Raw genomic sequence first — 21,355 nt, forward strand, 5'->3', positions numbered from 1 at the left:
TTTCTTGACACGCATCTATCACTGTTTTCTGACCACCAGTTCCTTATGATCATATGGTGTTTAGAAAGTGTAGCTGAACCCTTAGATGTGAACTTCTCCTTCTGTTAAATGACTTATTAGTTCTATTTAAAGTGCATTTTACCTTGTTGCACAATAGACAGAACATCCACATTTCAGTTATGAAATTCTTGGTATTGACATGAGACTTATAGGGTGACATAAATCGCTCTTCTTTTGCATGTTAGAAAGCAGTTTCCTTGTGTACAGGTTTTGGACTTTACTAAATGAATGGGTTAACTGACCAAGGATCTTCACCTTTTAGGAGTGTGTACTCTTTCTACATACCATATGCACTAGGATACAATAAAAATGAGTGTTCTATTTCACTGGCACAAAAGACTCAAATAGACACTGAACAAACTAAGCATCGACCAATAGTATAAACAAATATAAGAACCTTTGTAATATACCTTATCAGAAAAAAATAAATCCTTCTCCTGTTATCAGTATTTTTTTCATCTTCCACCACTTGTTAAATATTTAATTATGGATTTGGTTACACTCCTTTCATACGTCACACTCTAGGGGAGTAGCATTGCTTATCCATAAATCCATAAAATGGGACTTGGTGACCTCCAAGACGGACGCCGAAGGGAGATTTGTGATCGCATATGCACACATGGACAATCGTCCGTACGTTCTGCTGTGTGTATACAATCCTCCTCCTGGTACATTGGCTGTCCTCCACCTGGCGGTGGCCTTTGCTGCCTCTTATCCAGGAGCAGCTATATTGTGCATGGGGGATTTTAATACTATCCTCAACCTGGTGTTAGATAGATTTAACACAGCACCCCCGAGAGACGTATCATTGACTCCTCTCCAAGTTCTACTGTCAGAATTGGGATGGGTGGATGTTTATAGGCATTATCATCCCCTGGATAGAGTATACTCTTGTCAGGCGTCTGGCCGCGCCTCCCTATCCCGCATAGATATGATACTGGGCAATCCAACTCTGACTCTGCAGGTTTCCTCTGTTTCCTATCTAACTAGGTCAGTATCTGATCATTCTCCGGTCTTAGTTGTCATAGGTCCCCTGCAGGCTGGGACACAGGGATGGAGATTGAATCCCTTTTGGTTGACCTTGTTATCCCAGAATGACCGAATTCCGGATCAAATGGAAAGCTTTTTCCATATTAACCAACCTCATGAGAATAAATTAATCTTGTGGGAAACCACCAAAGCCTATTTACGAGGTTGTTTACAATCTTCTGTAACATATATTAAGAGAGAAAGTGCCCGTGAGGAATTGGCTTTGGAGGCCCAATGTAAATCTCTGGAACAAACTTATGTTAGGGATCCCTCTGACTCAAATAGGGAGGCGTGGCTGGAGGCGGGCAGGTGGTATCTCCACATATTACAGGAGAAGGCGAATAGGAAAATTTTCTTGTCCAAGCAAACGTCATTTGAGATGGGCAATCAGTCTAGTAAGCTTTTAGCTTACTTGATACATCAGAATTCCCAATCACCAACTATACTGAAGGTACATGACTCTCGGGGGTCTGTTCTGGATACGAACCAAGCCATAGCGGATAGATTGGCTCAATTCTATATGAATTTATATTCGTCCCAAAGCACATCTTCTGAAGTGGATTTGGATACCTATTTGGCTGATCTCACCTTCCCTTGCTTGTCCGCTGAGTCGGTCATTATTGGAAGCTGACATTACCTTGAAGGAAATCCAGCAGGCCATATCAGACCGGGTAAAGCACCTGGCCCCGATGGCCTCCCCATTGAGGTATATGCTAAATACATGGACTTACTAGCGCCGGCACTCCAATCTACGTTTCATGCTGCCCTGGTATGTGGACAACTTCCAGAATCATATTATGATGCTACAATAGTAGTTCTACTAAAGCCAGACAAGGATCCACTTGATTGTGGATCCTATCTTTCGATATCGTTGTTAAACGTGGACTACAAAATTTTAACTAAAGTATTGGCAAACCGCTTAAATGGGGTGATTCTGGAGGTTGTCCACTCCGATCAATGTGGCTTCATGCCTGGTCGCTCGACCTCCAATAATATTCGGAGGGTTCAGGTGCTCACCCAAGTAGGGGTCACGAGGAAGCAGAATTGGGCCTTGGCATCACTTGATGCTGCCAAGGCCTTCAATTCTATTGAATGGAACTTTCTTTTTGCTTCTCTCCGCAAATTTGGGTTTGGCCCGATATTCATAAAATGGGTTATGCTCCTGTACAAGGCGCCGAGAGCACGCATCTTAGTAAACGATATCATGTCCCCATATTTTAATCTAGCTAGAGGGACGCGGCAGGGCTGCCCTATTTCTCCCTTGCTATTTGCCTTGGCTATAGAGCCCCTAGCCTTGAGACTCCGTCAGAGTCGGTCATATCACGGCATTATAAACGGCGTAAGGGAGGATAGGGTAGGCCTGTACGCTGACAATTTGATCCTTTTCATGTCCGACACTGCAGCCACTCTCCCTGAGGCTATTACCCTTATAGAACGGTTTGGACTTCACTCTGGCTTACACATTAACTGGGGGAAGTCGGCATTTATGCCTTTTCAATCTGAACATTGGGGGGATGTAGCATGTGGCCTTACGGTAGTGGATCACTTCAAATATCTAGGGGTAATAATCAATAAGGACTATGGCCTGGACTACCACACTAATATCTTTCCATTATTGGCTTATGTGCGGGACAAATTCAGAGTTTGGGCAACTCTTCCGCTGGGGGTCCCGGGCCGCATTAATCTGGTCAAAATGGTTATCTTACCAAAAAGCTTGTATCTGCTAGAGCATTCTTCCTCCCCGGTACCGCAGTCCTTTTTTAAACAACTTAATGCAATGCTACCCCCCTTTATCTAGGGAAATAACCGATCTAAGTTGAAATTGGCCACTTTACAGAGATTTAAATCCCACGGGGGTATGTCACTCCCTGATTTTCAAATCTATTACTATGCGGGACAGCTTCGGTATCTGATGGAATGGACAGCAGCAGGAATATTGTCTAACAAAGAACATCATTTGACTCATTATTTGGGCCTACGCCAACTATGGCCTATATTGGAAGGTAAAAGTGATCGTAGGTGGTTGCCATTGCATAAATTGGCTGCACAGGTGTGGAATGCTGCCAAGCGCCTCTCACGTTACACGGACTATTCCTTAGATAGACCTTTATGGTATGACCCCCTCACTTCCGCATCTCTCAAATACTTTGGATCCCAGTTTTTGGATTCAACATGGTGTGAGTTTCTTGAAAGATGTGCGCACCGAGACCGGATTCCGGACATTCCGACAATTGCAGGAGGCCTTTCAGTTGCCACGACAGACATTTGATAAATTTCTCCAATTGAGACATGCTGTCACGACATAATTTAATGCACCTAACGTACCCTTTTCCAAGTACCCGTTGATTGGGGTATTTAAATCCCAGGGTCCGAGGGGTATCATCTCAGCTATATATACACACCTAATGTTAGCCAAGATTCAGAGTACCCCTTTATCGGTGGAAGCTAAATGGAAGGAGCTTATTCCCTCTCTTACTGATGACGATTGGAAAGAAGCTTTGGCTTCGCACACGCTGGTGTCACCCGCTATAAACAATAAGTTGACCCAATTATTCATTTTCCACCAGTGTTACTTGACCCCAGTAAGGCTTCATAAAATGGGCAGGTGTCCTACGACGGAATGCCATAGATGCAAGCACCCATGCTCTGACTTTATTCATATGCTATGGGGGTGCCCCCTTATTAGCACATTTTGGGGTGGGGTACTAGATATGATGGATGCACTGCTGCAGCGCCCTATGGATCGATCCCCCAAGTGCTGTCTTCTAGGGATCCTAAATGATGAATTATGGACCAGATGATCTTTATTAGGGAAGTACTGTTTTTGGCTAGGAAGGCAATTGCTTTAAAATGGATGAACCCTAGGCCGCCTGTATTGTCGGAATGGATCGGACTGGTAAACACAGTCATTTCTTACGAAAACATTGTATTCAAACGTAGAGGGTGCCCCTCTAAGTTCCATAAGGTGTGGGGAATCTGGTGTTCCTCACCAGACACGACTTACACCACTACTCGCTACACCAGTTTACGGGATGCGCTCCTGTCACGTCGCACTTAACTCTTCTTTTAGAGTAGTTCATTGGGTGTATATTCCTTTCTGTGTGCTGAGACGACCCTGATGGGTGTGTTGGACACATAACTTTGTAAGTGGACTTAGACCTATTACCTTTTTTCTTTTCCTGGACGGATTTGTCCTAAGACATTTCTTTTTGTTTGGACGCCCTGTTAGGGCGTTGTATCCTTTCGAATTATGTGTGCGTCACAAAACACTATGTTGAAAACATATTGTGAACAACTTGGAACTTTATATCCTTTATTTGCACAATCCTGTAATGTACTATGTTATTATGTGCGCACAACTTTTAATAAATACAGTTTAAAAAAAAAATATGGATTTGGATGTAATGCTGCCCATTTGAACATCTACATTATGAACCCCCAGTCAATTGATTCTGGTCACTATATTTAGCAATCAGTAAAGTTCGCTCGCACCCACCCCGTCTCTGCCTATTTGCCTCAACTGCCCTAGGCGGCAGCAGACAACTGGACGAAAGTCCCTAACTTTAATAAGTGAACACAAAACAAGACTGACAATAACACAATAAAACAGGGTCAGAAGTCTGGGTCAAACACACAGACAATGCAGTACAAAAAATGTATCCAAAAGCGAAGTCAAAAGGCAGATAGTCAAAATGCCAGGGAATAAATGCAAGAACTAGAGGCAAGCCGAGGATACTTATGGGACCTGGAGTTCCAGCCCAGATCACATCAGACAGCAGACTGGTGGTACTGGCTGTCAGTCAGCTGATCACAATGACAAACACTTATGGCCGGGGTTGGTGAAACCAGGGACACCTGTCTCCAGGGACACTATCGCGCGCTCCCCCCACCTGGCCTGGCTGATTGCCAGGGACGCTGTTGGCAAGAAACTGGTTGCACACTCTGGCAGTGCCTCGGGCCGAGCCTGCTGGCCACTTCCTAACAGTAATGGTTTAACCCTAGAGGTGGATTATCCAGAAAAATTCTCCCTTAATAAAATAAATGTAATGAAATGTAAATGTTAATGGCTTCCTTCCCCAGAGCAGTAATGTCAGAAGTCTTATGGTAATTCAGGTCTCATTGTTTGTCACTTGGCTAGTTAAGTAGTAGTAAGGAGCCAATGGGCATGTTTTTCTTAGTTACCTCCAGGTTATAGTCTTAGTGCTGCCAGTAAGTGATTGCAATGTAAATTGCTGTAATTATTGGTTTACCATCAAACAGTATACAGTGATACCATGTAAAAGTGGATAATAAAATAGCTGAATGCTGTCAGTACATACAAAACACAAAGCGCCAGATTTACAATAACAAATTTCACCAAAAAACTAACATTGACAGGGGGACATGGCCTTTTCTTTCCGCCTAGACCCTCCATAATTATATCACCTGTGAAATACTAAGGAAATCCTCAAAAAATGATCTGTTGCTGAGCCATGAGGACTGGAGTTGAGAAGTACAGAGCTAGTAGGTTCTCCCAAATGTTTGTAAAGGCAGACTGCATTAGTAGGTGCTTAATTTTAAATACTTGTGACAAGGGGACCAGAACTCACTGACTAATAGTTCTGTCCCAATACTTTTGTTCAATGTATAGTGTCCAAGCATAGGTGTGCCACTAAGTTTTATACACCTGACTAAAGTAACTCTATCAGGTTCACACAGAAGTAGATGAAGGAGATTGTATTGTATATTTCCCCCACTAGGTGTCACTGTTGTATTTGTTATGTATGTACTGTATTATACACAGCTGAAGGTCTAAGGGTTATTTGTTTTGTATCACCAGCTATATTTCCTCCTATCTCAGGTGCAGGCTCATTTTCCTCACTTTTCTTCCTATCCTATATCCTATATTCTCTCTCTCCCACACACAGCCCCACTAACCACACACTAGCGAAGGTTTCACTGTAAATAGGAGCTAGCTCCTGGTGGGAAGGTCTTCTAGTTGAGTCAGTGGAGAGAGACAGACACAGAGAGCACCAGGACCCTTGTCCGGGACTAAGAGACTTATTCTTTTATGTTGGAGATTGAAGCTAGCATGCAGTGCTAGAAACCCTAGGACGGAGAATGTCCTCTAAAGAAAACCTTGTTAACACCTGGGATACCTTCAACAAGACACAGGGCAGTCACCTGGAGTTAGGTACTGACACCACTAGGACAAATAGTGTTAAGAAAGCTGAAGTATCCTACTATCCGAAGCTCTTCTGGGAAGTCTTGGAAAGTCTGCTGGGCGCGCAGAGCCTTGGGGGAAGGCCGGGGGAGAGAACCGAGGAGGGAGGCTGGGGGGGAGAGAGCCGTGGGGGTGAGAGAGCTGAAGGGAGAGTACCGAAGAGGGAAGCTGGGGGGAGGCCAGGGGGACAGAAATCCCACGAATATAAGACATGGTATATACAGTACAGATATACTGTACATCACATGTATCACATTCAAAGTTTTCACTTACGGAAATTTACCTTGTTCCCCCTTCCTACTTGCTTTGTCCATGGTCTTTTATTATACTTGTGGAATCTTGTGTCTTTGTTATATCTTGTTACACTGTTATACTGTACACCAGTGTTCATTACTTTTGTTAATTATAATTCTTAATAAAAGCTCTGATCTAATTACTCATAAAATTAATAACCTGGGGAATTTATGAAGATTCTATTACCAACTTGATAGACGTGCCAAAACCCTATAATGGATTTAAATATGTCAAGAATAATGGCAACCAGCTACTTCCCGATAGTCTTTACTGCCCTATTTTATTTTTAAAGTTACAACCATACCTTTTGGACTTAGCTATGCATTTTCTCAGTTGAAATTGAAAGAGTACTTGTCATCAGAAAAAACTTTTGATATGTTAAAGGTTTTGATCTTTCGGGTTCAGAGACCTGGACTTAGACAGCTCCATAGGAAAGGAAACACGATGAGTGCGGACTTCTCCCGACTCTCCTGATCGGTCATGGTCTGAAAAAATGTCTTTTTTTCATGACAAGTATTCTTTCAGGCTGTAGATAAATTCATAAATGCAATGTTATCTTTACAGACATTGGCCTGAACTGTTGTCACGATTCACTAATTTTTGATCCGTAGTATCAATAATTGATCAGTATGAGGCTATTTGTACATATCGCATTCATTTCCGGGTATAAAACAAAAGAAGATAGTGGGCATCACCCTATAGCCTGAGTGCTAAACCAATGCATATAAAAAACACAAAAGTGCTAAAAGGAAAAAGCATATGCACAAAAAAGGTAGCACATCAAGAACAAAATCTTTATTCAATAGCAAAATACAATATAACAATATATACAAAACAGGAGCAGTAAAACTAGGGGGACAAGCCCTAAATGCAACTCAACATAAAAACATTTAAAATGTAATCATAGGTCCTACTGGAGTCCCAGCCAAGACTCAACACCCAACCTGACCCTGGACAAAGCGCATGATCTGTAATGTAGGAGAAAATCCCCAGATACAATCAGAAAATATTAGGTAATACAATAGTGATCAGTACAAAAATGCAATAAAGATCGAAATCACATGGTGATATCTGTCTTTTTTGCATTTTTGTACTGATCACTATTGCATTACCCTAAATAACCGAATTATATTCCGGCTTTCTGCCTTGCAAGATTTTGAACTACGATTCCTAAAAGTACATATCCATAAAATGCTGCTCCAAACTTTGCTCTACATTGCTTAAAACAGTGTGGCCCAGTAATGTGGAAGTATGTTACACCGTATGCTGAATTTTCTGATATTATGCGAGCTAATTTGTATAAAATTAAGAGAAAATACATCAGTTGCCATTATTCAGTTGACCCCTATAAAAATTTGAAAATTTGGAGCATTTTATTTATTTTTCTAACTTGGGTATTTGCAATGTATCACATTCTGAAAAACACTGCTGTTTCTATATGCAGGTGCTGTGAGATGTTTTCCAAGAATTTGCTGTTCAAGAAACTGGGAAACCCCCATGGGTGGGGACCTGAGAGACGTCTTACTGGACAGAGAGGCATATTAGATTTTTCTCTTGAATATGAGATTCCGTGAGGGAGAGATCTTTGGATGGGACACTTGATTTATGGAGCCATTATTCAGCTATGAGTAATTTTTTATTATATCATTAGGGCATTAATATTTTCATTGCAGTCCGTTATTATATTTAACTACAGAACAACCCAATAGTGATACATGAGTCTTCTATATGAAAACATATACATATTGTTCTACACTTATTGTAGTTGTTTAACATGACTTTTCAAAACTAGTTGGTGGGGACCATTCATATATAGGTTCTGTGTTCATTCTGCCCATGTCTTTGTTTTCTTTCTCTAGCCCTGGGCCCTCCAGCTGTTGCAAAACTACAATTCCCATCATGCCTGATCAGGTCTAATAGGAATTGCAGTTTTACAACAGCTGGAGATAGTGAGGTTCCCCATCCGTGCCCTAGCCCCATGCCAGGGGGAGTATTCTGCTTTTATTGTCATGACCTTTTTAAAGCATGAATGTTATTTGTGATGTAATGTTTTATGGTCTCCCCTATAGAACTGTGCATTACCTGTTGGACATATTCAATAAGTAAGGACATGTAATACGTTAAAAACTGTAAGCGTCATGTTCCTTTTATCTTCACATGGGGAAATTTAATTGTCTTCAATAAAACCAGAATCAAGCTTTTCCGATGGCCTTACTCCTGCTTATGTTTCACACTATGTTTTCATTGTATCAATGGTTGAAGGGAGATAGCAGACTAGTGTAATATTCCACATACAGTAGAACCACAAAGATTCAGCCCATTCACTCAGTAGGACATTTATTGTATGGGCATACAGTACCCCAACCTTCATAGACCCATCACATGGAACAGCATTAAGGCCTTATTCACCCGTAAAGTTTTCTGTAATTGCGGATCCGGAATCATGGTTGAACTTAGAGCACATTGATTTATATTGGGCCACTCAAACAGTCTGCCTTAATTGTGATCCTTAATCCGTTCCATAAAAAAGGACATGTCCCAGTGAGGAGTGTGATTGCGGCACGGATTAGCAATAAAAGTCTATGGGATCTGTTTTTTTTTACCGATATCACGGATGTCACATTCGTGACGTCCATAAAAAATATGGACTAAGTACTGTTCACGTTTTACGGAAACTGACACATATACAATTATGGATGTAAATAGAGAAGTGTAGGTATGAAAGACCATGAAAGGCCGAGTAATGCTGTACAACGTAGTCCCAGTGTTATTGTAGGGATTGAAACTGGTGCGCTGGCACCATTATTGGGTAAGAGTTGTGCAGGTTGGATAACATAGAAGACCAATGGATACAGAGCACTGAGCAATGCCGCACAACTAGGTCTAAGTGTTGCAGTGGAGATTCAAGCTGGTGACCTGGTAAAATGTTGGAATTAACTCCTGCAAGTAGAGAGTAACCTGTTAGTTGGCCTGTGCCCTTTGATATATGAGGCCCCTGCTACGTACATAGTACTGAACCATTTCTGGCTCTTCCATGTATACTTTTGCTATCTTCCATAATGTTACATAATTTCAGTGTATGTATAAAATGTAGTGTATCTATAAAATGAGCACAATGTATCTGTTATTAAGGCAAAAAGACAAATTTAGTCAGCTCTCCTAGAACACCATTTACACTAGGCAGGAGCACGTTGCTATGGCTAAAATTGTAAACACACAGGGTGCTAAGTATCGGCTCTTTTATTGTTATAATGAAAGGGGAGACAGTAAAGTAAGTTTATTGTCCTCCTCATACACAGAAAAGCACGGCCGAATGTTCCTGTTTTCTCTACAGTATGGGTGTAGGGGGTGTCAGCTGCAGAAAAAGGGTCGGGCAGAGATTTTACATCCCACCAGCCCTTATCTCTACTGACTGTATACTGCAGCCAGTGGGTTTGGAGGACAAAACATGTATGGGGGCTTTAAGGGCCATATTACACGGCCTGATCAGTAAAGTAAGTGAGCAATGATCTGCTAGATTAAAGCTGTCTTTGTAAGAAGCAGTTACCGGCACTACCACCTTTGTGCAGTTTGGTTCATATATGAAGATAGGAGTTATACTAGTAGTGCCACTATGGTGGAGCTCACTGCGCGAATCGCAAGGCAACATGTGAACAGTCATCAATGGAGAAAAAAAGCCAGGGCACTCACCAGTCAGCGTGCTGTATTCTTTATTATTCGATGTGCATCTTCATACAAATAAAAGCAGGCAGTGGGGTGAACGCTAGACACCATTCACAGGACAGCCGTTTCACGTCTCCACGCTTCGTTAGTCCTGTGAAGGGTGTCTAGCGTTCACCCCGCTGCCTGCTTTTATCTGTATGAAGATGCACATCGAATAATAAAGAATACAGCACGCTGACTGGTGAGTGCCCTGACATTTTTTCTCCGTTGATGACTAGATTAAAGCTATTACATGGGTCGACCATCGTGCATCCAGGGCTGTATATATATCTACATAGTTAGCTATGTCCGTGAAGCTCTTTAGTGTAAAATAATAAAGTATATACATACTGTCCCTGTCGGCCAGTGATTAACTGAGCAGTCTGGCCTCTGAAGTTCCACCGGCGGTTACAGACAGCGGGCAGGACTCAGGAAGACATTGGGGAGAAGCATCAGGAAGCGTGGAGAGGTATGGACATACTTTATAATTTTCTTCGCATGTTCATCAGCCGTCGACCGAACATCCCTATTACACGTAGTGACGCTTGGTTACATAGTTACATAGTTAATACGGTTGAAAAAAGACACATGTCCATCAAGTTCAACCAAGGAGGGGATGGATACAGGGAAGGGGAGGGGTGATAGGTTCTATACATATGCATTTATATTATTTTGCTCTAAGAACTTGTGTAGGTCGGTTTTGAAGTCCTCTACTGTTGTTGCTATGACTTGATGTTGTTGCTGGTGGCTGATGATTTTAGGTCAGGACCAAAAGATACAATTAACTAATCATCCTTTGGTGCTTATTAGTCAGGAATATGGCCCTAATATACCTTGCCTATTATATGTGGTGGCCGCTAGGTCGGGGGTCGCTTCGACCAGGCGGGGTATCCCAACTCTAGGAGACCATTAGATCATAGGGAGGTCAATGTAAGTTATATGAAGGCTGAGTTTTCATATGAGAAAAAGACAGGTTCTCATCCACATATAACATGGTTAACCCTTCGACTCCTTCAGCTGTCTCTTCACATATACAATATAAATAACCAATACAAAGTAGTGACACCTAGTGGGGTAAACACAACAGTATGCCTTGCCATTAGCGGTGAGCTGTTGCATTTTGTGTGTCTTCATCTGTTATTAAGTCCCATTCCGGCCCTGATCCTAATACATGGCTTGCCTATGTTGATATCCATAGGTCAACTTTTGAGAAGTCAGCAAGAGTTTGAAAAGCAATGTAGTAAGCATCTCGCAAAGTGTGCCATGCAAATTAGCAAGCCAATATGCTACTAATTTCTAGTGGACAAGCCATTGACCCAAGGCATTTGAATCATAAGCAGGGCATACAGATTTTAGACCTCCTAAAAATATATAAAGACTACAGATCAGATCCACTAAAGCAGGGGTAGGGAACCTTGACTCTCCAGCTGTTGCAAAACTACAACTCCCATCATGTTTAAGCTTTGGCTGTCCAGGCATGATTGAAGTTGTAGTTTTGCAACAGCCGGAGGCCCAAGGTTCCCTACCCCTGCACTAAAGAAATACAGACTCTGGACTTAGTAGACCAGACTCTGTATTAGTCATCTCTCCAAGTTTCCCTTCACTGGAGCAAGAAGGGGTGAGTATTTTATCAGGAAGTGAGGCACCTGGTAGACCTGCTCCTCCTTGGTCTGGAAGATCTTCCTTTTTTATAACGATTTCAGGAACGTCAATTGTGGGGACAATTATTGACATATAAACTTGTAGCACAGAAGAATACAAGTCAGCCCAAGTCTAATGTGACTTACCCATAAACAGTATCAAGTAAAGGAGACATTTCTAATATTGCAAGACTTGTGTTATGCCTGTGAACAAACCACCCTGTGAAGAACAATAGGACTACCCCAAACTACTGCTCATAGATTTAACTATACAGAGAAGATATCACCATAGAAAATACCTGCTAACCGTCAGTTTTCCTGATGGCTGGGGACACAAAAAATTTTAGAGTCTTGGAACTTCCTAAGTATGACCTCACAGTTTTACAACATAAGGCCGTCCCAAGATAGTGATCTTAACAAAACAGCTAATGTTTCCTTGATCTTGTGCTAATAAAACAGAAATTATAGCAAACAGGCGTATAAAAGGCAAGCAAATACAAAAGCCATTTGTGTTAACCAGTGGACATTCCAGTGTATAAGTTGGAGCAGTTGACACACATTACGAAATATGAAATCGAGGGCATTATGGACTTAGACACATGTCTGCAATAGACAGTCCGGGCGTGGACAGTATACTGGGGACCAAACCTCGGAATTAGCATTTATTATAATGGAGTTCGGAAACTGATTACAAATTTGCGCCGCTGTGCTCTGAGGTCCGGTCTGAAGTATACTGTCCGTGCACAGACTTTATATTTCAGATATTCTGTGTAAGTAGAGATGAGCGAACCTGGAGCATGCTCGAGTCGATACGAATCCAAACTTTCGGCATTTGATTAGCGGTGGCTGCTGAACTTGGATAAAGCCCTAAGGCTATGTGGAAAACATGGATATAGTCATTGGCTGTATCCATGTTTTCCAGACAACCTTAGAGCTTTATCCAAGTTCAGCAGCCACCGCTTATCAAATGGCGATCGTTCGGGTTCGGATGGACTCGAACCCGAACCCGGTTCGCTCATCTCTATGTGTAAGCCCTAAGGCTAAGATATATAGAGAAAGAGTTACAGTGTGTTAGAGAATGACAGTGTCTATACATCCTCTATACAGTGTTTCCTCTATACAGTTAATCAGTGTTTCTCAACTACAGTTTTAAGTCCCCTCTGGACCCTTAAAGGGGTATCAGGGCAATATAGAAAACTTCCCTTACTTCCTCCCCTTGCTTTAAACTAATAAAAGCCAAGTGAGGGAGTTCAATCTTTTTGAAAGCTGCCAGAACTGGTACACAGGTGGGGTGGGGGTGGGCGGAGGAGGGTGCTAAGTATGGGCTCTCTTATTGTTTTAATGAAAGGGGAGGCAGTAAAGGAAGTTTTTTTGTCCTCCCCATACACAGAAATCATGGCCGACTGTTCCTTTTTTCTTTATAGTGGGGGAGGGGGGGGGGCTGCAGAAAAGGGGTCGTGCAGAAAATCAACATTGAACGTGTATCGCTATTACACGTAGTGATGTGCAGTTGGATGATTTTAGGTCAGGACCAAAAGTCACAATCAGCTGATCATCATTGCCTTTTTACACAGAGCGATAAGTAGACATGAAGTAGAAAAGATTTATACTTATTGGTGCAATTTTTTTTTTTACAAGTGTCCTTTCAATCTATAGGATGTATAGAGATACTTGGAGGGGTTACGTACTGTAGGTAGGTAGGATCCTTGGTAGTCAGGGATGTGGCCCTAATATTCCCTGTGTGGTATATGTGGTGGGGGTATCCCAACTCTAGATCATAGGGAGATCAATGTAGGATAAATCAAGAGTTTTCTTATAAGAAAGTGTGTAGTAGACCAAGAGGATATCCCAACAGGCTGGAACAGCGCAGACCATGCCGTAGTAATCAGAGGTCATCAAGGATCAAAAATATATAGAACATACTTTTTATTGACGCAACGCGTTTTGGCCTGATGTTCCTAACTTGGGCCTTTTTCAAGCAACATATAAGAAAGGGACAGGTTCTATCCCACCCGATCTGGTCACTAATATAGCTGTGCATGTGGTCGGGACAGTAGAGGACTTAGGCACACTGTTATAGGTAGAATCTGTATCTATGTTAGTTTTATGACTTAGGGTCCTATTCCACAGGCCGAGCAGGGCCCGATCAACGATGTAAACGAGCGCTGATCTGCTAGACCACCGCTCGTTTATTCCTCGGCCCGATGATCGTTGAGCGAGGGCTGCAGGGACATCGATGTTACCGATCTCCTTGCAGCCCTTGCAGCATACATTACCTGCAGGGCTTCTCCTGTACTCTGTCTTCCTCCCCGAGTCCCGTGCGCTCTAGCTTCAGAATGGCCTGTCAGCTGACAAGCCACTCAGCCAATCACAGGCCGCAGCGGTCCCGGCCTGTGATTGGCTGAGCGCTCCGTCAGCTGACAGGCCATTCTGAAGCTAGAGCGCACGGGACACGGGGAGGAAGACAAAGCGGAGGAGAAGCCCTGCAGGTAATGTATTGTGCTTCTCAAATCGTCGGTTGCCCGCCGCGCACCGCTATTCCACCGTAACGATGCGCGGTGGGGGAACAATGATTTTAGGTCTGGCCCTAAATGAACGATCGGCTGATCGTTCTCTCTATTCCACCGAGTGATAATTGGCCGAATCGGGCCGATTCGGCCGATTATCGTTCCTGTGGAATAGGGCCCTTAGTTCTACTCCCAAGTATCTACTTATGTAACCCCTCCAAGTATCTCAATAGCTCCTTTTCGAGGGACACTTGTATGTAAATCATTTTGTTATGCACCAATAAATATAGTTTTTTTTTTTACTTTGGGTCTACCACGTATGTCACTTTCTCCTTTAGTTTTATATCGCAGAAACATGTCAAAAGTTTTGATTATGTAAAATTTGAGTGTTCAGACAATTGATCACCAGAACATGTGGGGAAAAGGGCTTGGCTGAGTCATTCCATTAGACTTACATTAGGTGTCTGTCTCGGTATGTGCACATAGCTGGTAAGAGAACATGCTTAGTGTGCACTTCTCCTGGCTTGTTCAAGCAATCAGTCAGTTTTATTTAAGTTTTCTTAAAGTGTCAGCGCCCATTTAAGTCGGCCCAAGGATGCTTGTTAATGCACCTACACCAAACTTTTCTGAGACAGGAATGGCGGCTTGGGTTTCCCAGTAAAAGAACCATTTTCGAGGTGCGCGGCTTCCTTTGGAAACCTTGGTTTCTTACCACATTCTGAAACCTGGTCAGACATGTTGAATTTAAACATACCCCATTCTTAGTAAGGAAAATGTGAAAATGAAACCTTCATGTCTCTGTAGGAGTTAGGAGGAACTGTAAAGAAGAGATGGACATGCCTGATGTTGTTTACCACTGTAATGTTCCCTAGAGCCAAATGAGCCTGAGGTTGAAACATGTCAAGCTGTTCTTTCAAAAAAACAAGTTAAAGAGCTATGTTTTTACATGCTGTGCCGGCGTCTCACTGACCTATAGAATCCTAATCCATTATCTATACTGGCATCCTACTGAGCTTTGATCATAAGGTAACATGAAAAAGGAACAGGTCCCTCCAGGGCTCTGGAATGTGGAATTTCCTGGTTTCACTCTTCTTCGCTTCCAAGAAGTCTATTCTTCATGGTAGTTTCAATAATGGTGTTTTCTGTCTATAAATGTAAATGTCTAGGCTCCATTGTTTGGGTCTCAGTAGTGCTCAAAAGGGGTGTATGAGTTCTGGAATATATTTAAAATACTAATATTACTATTATTCCAAGGTATTTATGGCATATCCACAGAATATAGGCTGTATTACTCATCAAAATTTTCTAGGGGAAGCAAGCACTGACTTTTTAGGTCAGTGCTTATTTCCCCAGCTTGCTTCTTGTGCTATTACACACACAGACAGAGAGCGGGTAGCAGCGGGAGGGGCCCCCTGAATGACCATTAGATCGTTTGGGTGGCCCATTAAAGTCAACGGCGGTCTTCTGCAGCTGCTTCGACTACACAGACCGCCGCTGACTAAATCGTGATCTTTCAGCATGTTGAAAGACCACGATCAGCCGACACTGTGCACTTTTTCTGTAACTCCAAATACCCTGAATTTTATGCCTTGTGCTCTGGACCCACCATCCTTCACTGTATATTTGTCCTCCAGGCACAAATTTATGGGGATTTTCTCTTTGCCTAAGACAGGCATGTCCAAAGTCCGTCCGGAGGGCCATTTGCGGCCCGCGTTCCGAACTTTTACGGCCCCCCAGGTATCCAGCTTGCTATTATCTGCCTGTGTTATAAAGCATATAGCATGTAGCATGTAAAATGGTCGGCCCTCGCACATGTTCACTTCATCATATTTGGCACTCTTCGAAAAAAGTTTGGACATGCCTGGCCTAAGAAGACTATTGGGCAAAGAATCTGAATGAATAAATCAGTGAAGACCACATATGAACATTGCGGCCATTGACAATGATGCTCAAAGGCAGAGCAAACAATGGATCTATTTAAAGGGGAACTCCGGATAAGAAAAACTTGTTTTCTATTAAAAGTACATTAAACGTTATATACTGTAGATGTGTCTATACAATGTATTACTGTATCTGTACAGTTCTTCGACACTGATAGCTGATAGAAATCCAGGAAGTGAAAAAAATGGCCCCTGTGCCAATTCACATTGTCTCCTGCTGCTATCCCCCCTAGGAGACAAATCTTACATGCCTCTGTCTAACATTGTGTGTGTTTGCTGATGATACAGACAGGGGGCAGGGCGTGATGTCACAGGAGGCTTGGCTGGATAACTCAATCCCCTGAGTGATTCAACATTTCTAACCGTCCAGAAGCAGCTGCTGCACTAATTTTACTGATTGTAATGGGTGGAGGCTGTGATGATCATATGAGGGAAGGCATTGCATTCTGGGAAATGCCAAACCAGAAAGAACAGAAACACAAAACAGAGCAAACCCCCCAAAACAAATGGATTTTTGGTAGTTTGAAAACTGGGATAGACAGGTAAGTAATGCGTTATGCTTCTGCAGAAGTTTCATTTTTTTAACCTCTACCTGGAGTTCCCCTTTAATACAAATACCTGTAAGTATAATTAATAATCATAAAAACATAAAGACATAGAATATTGTTGGCAGAAAAAGCCCCTTTGTTCCAAGTAACTACCACTCTTTCATAAAGTAATATTTTCTCATGTTGCTTCTGATCTTTCCCCCAACTAACCTCTCACTGTGTCCTCTTGTTCTTGAGTTCAGTTTTTTTTTTTTCTAAAAAGATGTTAAGCTAACTGGCCTGTAGTTACAGGGCTTTTCTCTACTATTGGCTGTTCTCCAATCATCAGGAACATCTCCTGTTAGGAGTGATTGGTTATACAGTTAAGTCACAATAGGGATGCAGTGGTTGCAGTCACACATCAGGCCTGGGGACTAATGCCCCTATTCCACGAGTTGTTTGGAGGAGCAAACGAGCGCTATTAGCGCTCGTTTGCTCCTCGTTCCCCGCTCGCTGCCGCCGCTATTCGACGCGGCTGCAGCGAGCGGGTGAGTGCGGGAGGGGCTGCTCGGAGGATCGCTGATCGTCCGGGCAGCCCATAGGATATAGCAGCATCTGCTGCCGATGCTCCTATTCAACGGAGCGATGGCAGCAGATCGCTGCTATATCAGTCGCTTGTTTTTCAACATGTTGAAAAACAAGCGACTGCAACGATCAGCCGACATGAACCATGTCGGCTGATCGTTGCACTCTATTCCACGGGACGAATATTGTTCGTAGCGGCCGATATCGGCCGAATAAGAACGATATTGCTCCTTTAAACGACCTGTGGAATAGGGGCTTAAGGGAAATCCAAAAAACACCACTATCCATATGCGAACAACAGAACTAAAAATGACATGTGATTGTTGGTGGTTCCAGCAATAGATTTTGAATTGGGACCCAGGGACTATGGTTTATTCTACTGGCTGGTGACCCTTAAAACCAACAGCATATGATCAAAACATTTTACAGCATTTTACATTGTACAATCCTGTACTCTTTGTTTAGACATGAATACTGAATCTTGAAAAGATGATCCAGCACAATAGGTGGATGTTGACTGTATACTTATAAGACAACTGGAGTGGGCACCATATTCTTTTATTTAATACATGATTGTTTATTATGTAGATTTCAAATGACATTATTACACCATTGTTACTAGGGAGATTTATTGGACCACACAAACAGAATGGAAGGGGGTGTGTATTGAAAATAATGGGGAGGGGGCTTTAACTGAGGAAAATGTGAAGGCTTCTAATGGCTATTCCCCTCCCCATACTTGTCCATATAAATATAGCTGCTGCTGCTACACAAGACAAAGAGAGGGACAAGAGTCAGGTCTATAGGTCAAGATGTCACCTCTATTCCTCCTGGCTGTGTGTGTTGTGCATAGCTATGCTGCTAATCTGGTGAGTACCAAAATGTAGGTCTTAGAGGTAATCAGGGAAAATATGCTTGAATAGGTCTATCTATCTATCTATCTATCTATCTATCTATCTATCTATCTATTATCTATCTATCTATCTATCTATCTATCTATCTATCTATCAATCTCCTATCTATCTATCTATCTATCTATCTATCTATCTCCTACAAATCTATCTATCTATCTTCTATCTATCTATCTATCTATCTATCTATCTATCTATCTATCTTCTATCTATCTATCTATCTATTATCTATCTATCTATCTATCTATCTATCTATCTATTTCCTATCTATCTATCTATCTATCTATCTATCTATTTCCTATCTATCTATCTATCTATCTATCTATCTATCTCCTATCTATCTATCTCCTATCTATCTATCTATCTATCTATCTATCTCCTATCTATCTATCTATCTATCTATCTATCTATCTATCTATCTATCTATCTATCTATCTATCTCCTATCTATCTATTATCTATCTATCATCTATCTATCTATCTATCTATCTATCTATCTATCTATCTATTATCTATCTATCTATCTATCTATCTATCTATCTCCTATCTATCTATCTATCTATCTATCTATCTATCTATCTCCTATCTATCTATCTATCTATCTATCTATCTATCATCTATCTATCTATCTATCTATCTATCTATCTACTATCTATCTATCTATCTATCTATCTATCTATCTATCTATCTACTATCTATCTATCTATCTATCTCCTATCTATCATCTATCTATCTATCTATCTATCTATCTATCTATCTATCTATCTACTATCTATCTATCTATCTATCTATCTATCTATCTATCTATCTAGTATAGGTATAGTAGTATAGTATAGGTACTAATTTTTCACTTTTTTTATTATACACTCAGAATGTATTCACATTGTGTTTGCCTGTCAAACTCTGATTAATCCAACACCTGTGCACCAATCACGTCCCTGCACTAATTACCACACATGTATAAAGAGGTCTGTTGTTTTCTGTTAGTCATGCTTGAAAAAGACGACGGTAGGTCGTCGAAACGTCGCACTTTTGACTTGTTTGCTGTGCTGCACCATCATGGAATAAAACACTTTTTTTGAATTTTCAACTTATCTGGAGTGCTGTGGGCGATCCTTTTTGTATCTATCTATCTATCTATCTATCTATCTACTATCTATCTATCTTCTATCTATCTATCTATCTATCTATCTATCTATCTATCTATCTATCTATTAATCTATCTATCTATCTATCTATCTTCTATCTATCTATCTATCTGTCTATCTATCTATCTTCTATCTATTAATCTATCTATCTATCTATCTATCTATCTTCTATCTATCTATCTATCTATCTCCTATCTATCTATTGATCTATCTATCTATTAATCTATCTATCTATCTATCTATCTATCTATCTATCTATCTATCTATCTTCTATCTATCTATCGTATCTCCTATCTGTCTATCTTCTATTTTTAATATGATACATTGGGGTGAGTCATGTTTCTGCATTGCATTTGCAACCGTTTTAATTTGATGCTTGGTAAATTTAATATTTTCTTAAAAGAGGTATTCCAACGAACAAACTTTTTTTTGACATTTCTTTTCTTGCTGAAGATCATAACATTTTAACATATATAGCCTTGTAATATAAATATTTTTTTTTCTAGTTTTGATCCGTTCTTCCATGTATCAAAACTAGAGATGAGCGAACATGGAGCATACTTGAGTCCATCCGAACCCGAACTTTCAGCATTTGATTAGCGGTGGCTGCTGAAGTTGGATAAAGCCCTAAGGCTATGTGGAAATCATGGATATAGTCATTGGCTGTATCCATGTTTACCAGACAACCTTAGAGCTTTATCCAAGTTCAGCAGCCTCCGCTAATCAAATGCCGAACGTTCGGGTTCGGATCGACTCGAACCCGAATCCGGTTTGCTCATCTCTAATCAAAACGCATACTTTTTTTTAACATACACAAAAAATATAGTCAGCCACATTTTAGTGTATGTAAAAAAAAAAGGATGCCTTTTGATCCTTTTTTTTTTTTATCATGGAAGTTAATGGAAAAACGGATCAAAACAAATGGACACAAATACATCTGTTTTTTTCGCCCATCCTTTTTTGCAAAAACAAATGAAAAAATGTTGTATGAACCCAGACTTATAGAAAAAGTAAATAAATGATTTTTTTTTTTTTTAAATGTATGTATTGACTGACAGCCATGAGGGGCATGCAGCAGGGCTAGCGATATGTAACTGTGCTGGACTTGAGCAGTCTTGAAGTTCCAGACACAGGCGTTGGTGAGAGCAGAGGGGCCAGTAAATAATTTTTATTTATTTTTTTAACATTTTTATTTATAAAGTTAGATTACAAATGTATCCTTTATTAGAGAAATATATATATAAAAAAAATTAACCGGAATGCCCTGTTAGTCACTGCTGGAGGCAAGGGGAGCTCTGACATGACGAATGAGGCATGGGGGGCCCTGTAGTTACTGTGAAAAGAGAAAAGTAGTGCCATGACTATAGGGGTAATAAGCAGCCACTGTAGTGAATACTAGAAAAAAGTAGAAGGCGTTGATAAGTTTCTCAATGGGATACATGGGACAATGCTGTCTGTATTCCATTTGGTGGCAATGTTGTAACTAATATAAATGAAGGAGAACAATGCTGGGACTACTTTTTGGTGGATATTACTAAAGTTAGGGTACAGCTTGATGGTTATTTCTTGGGTCCACTTGTAATTTAGCAACATTTTGTTCTTATACAGGTGAACACCACTGGGGATGTAGACGGACATGGAGTTTGTCAGTGCTCTGTTGCCCTCCCGGACACCACATTCCCGGCAGATCGGTTAGAGATCCTGGAAATTTCCAATAAGAATCTGAGCATCAATGTCGAACAAGAGATCAGTAAGGTAAAACTAGATGAAATTGAATGTTCTAGTATTCCTTGTTGGTTCTCTCATTGAA

At 41.2% G+C, this 21,355-nt stretch overlaps 1 protein-coding gene across 1 annotated transcript in view; it reads left to right on the forward strand.

Annotated features, from left to right (window-relative positions):
• Positions 1-21,355, forward strand: part of LOC138766431 (olfactomedin-4-like) — a 32,842-nt gene that overhangs the window by 5,002 nt on the left and 6,485 nt on the right. The window contains exon 2 of the mRNA XM_069944025.1: positions 21,154-21,300. Within this exon, the coding sequence (XP_069800126.1) occupies positions 21,154-21,300 (147 nt within the window). The remainder of the gene's footprint in view (positions 1-21,153; positions 21,301-21,355) is intronic.

Source organism: Dendropsophus ebraccatus, chromosome 10 (genome assembly GCF_027789765.1).
Source record: "Dendropsophus ebraccatus isolate aDenEbr1 chromosome 10, aDenEbr1.pat, whole genome shotgun sequence".
Lineage (NCBI taxonomy): Eukaryota > Metazoa > Chordata > Amphibia > Anura > Hylidae > Dendropsophus > Dendropsophus ebraccatus.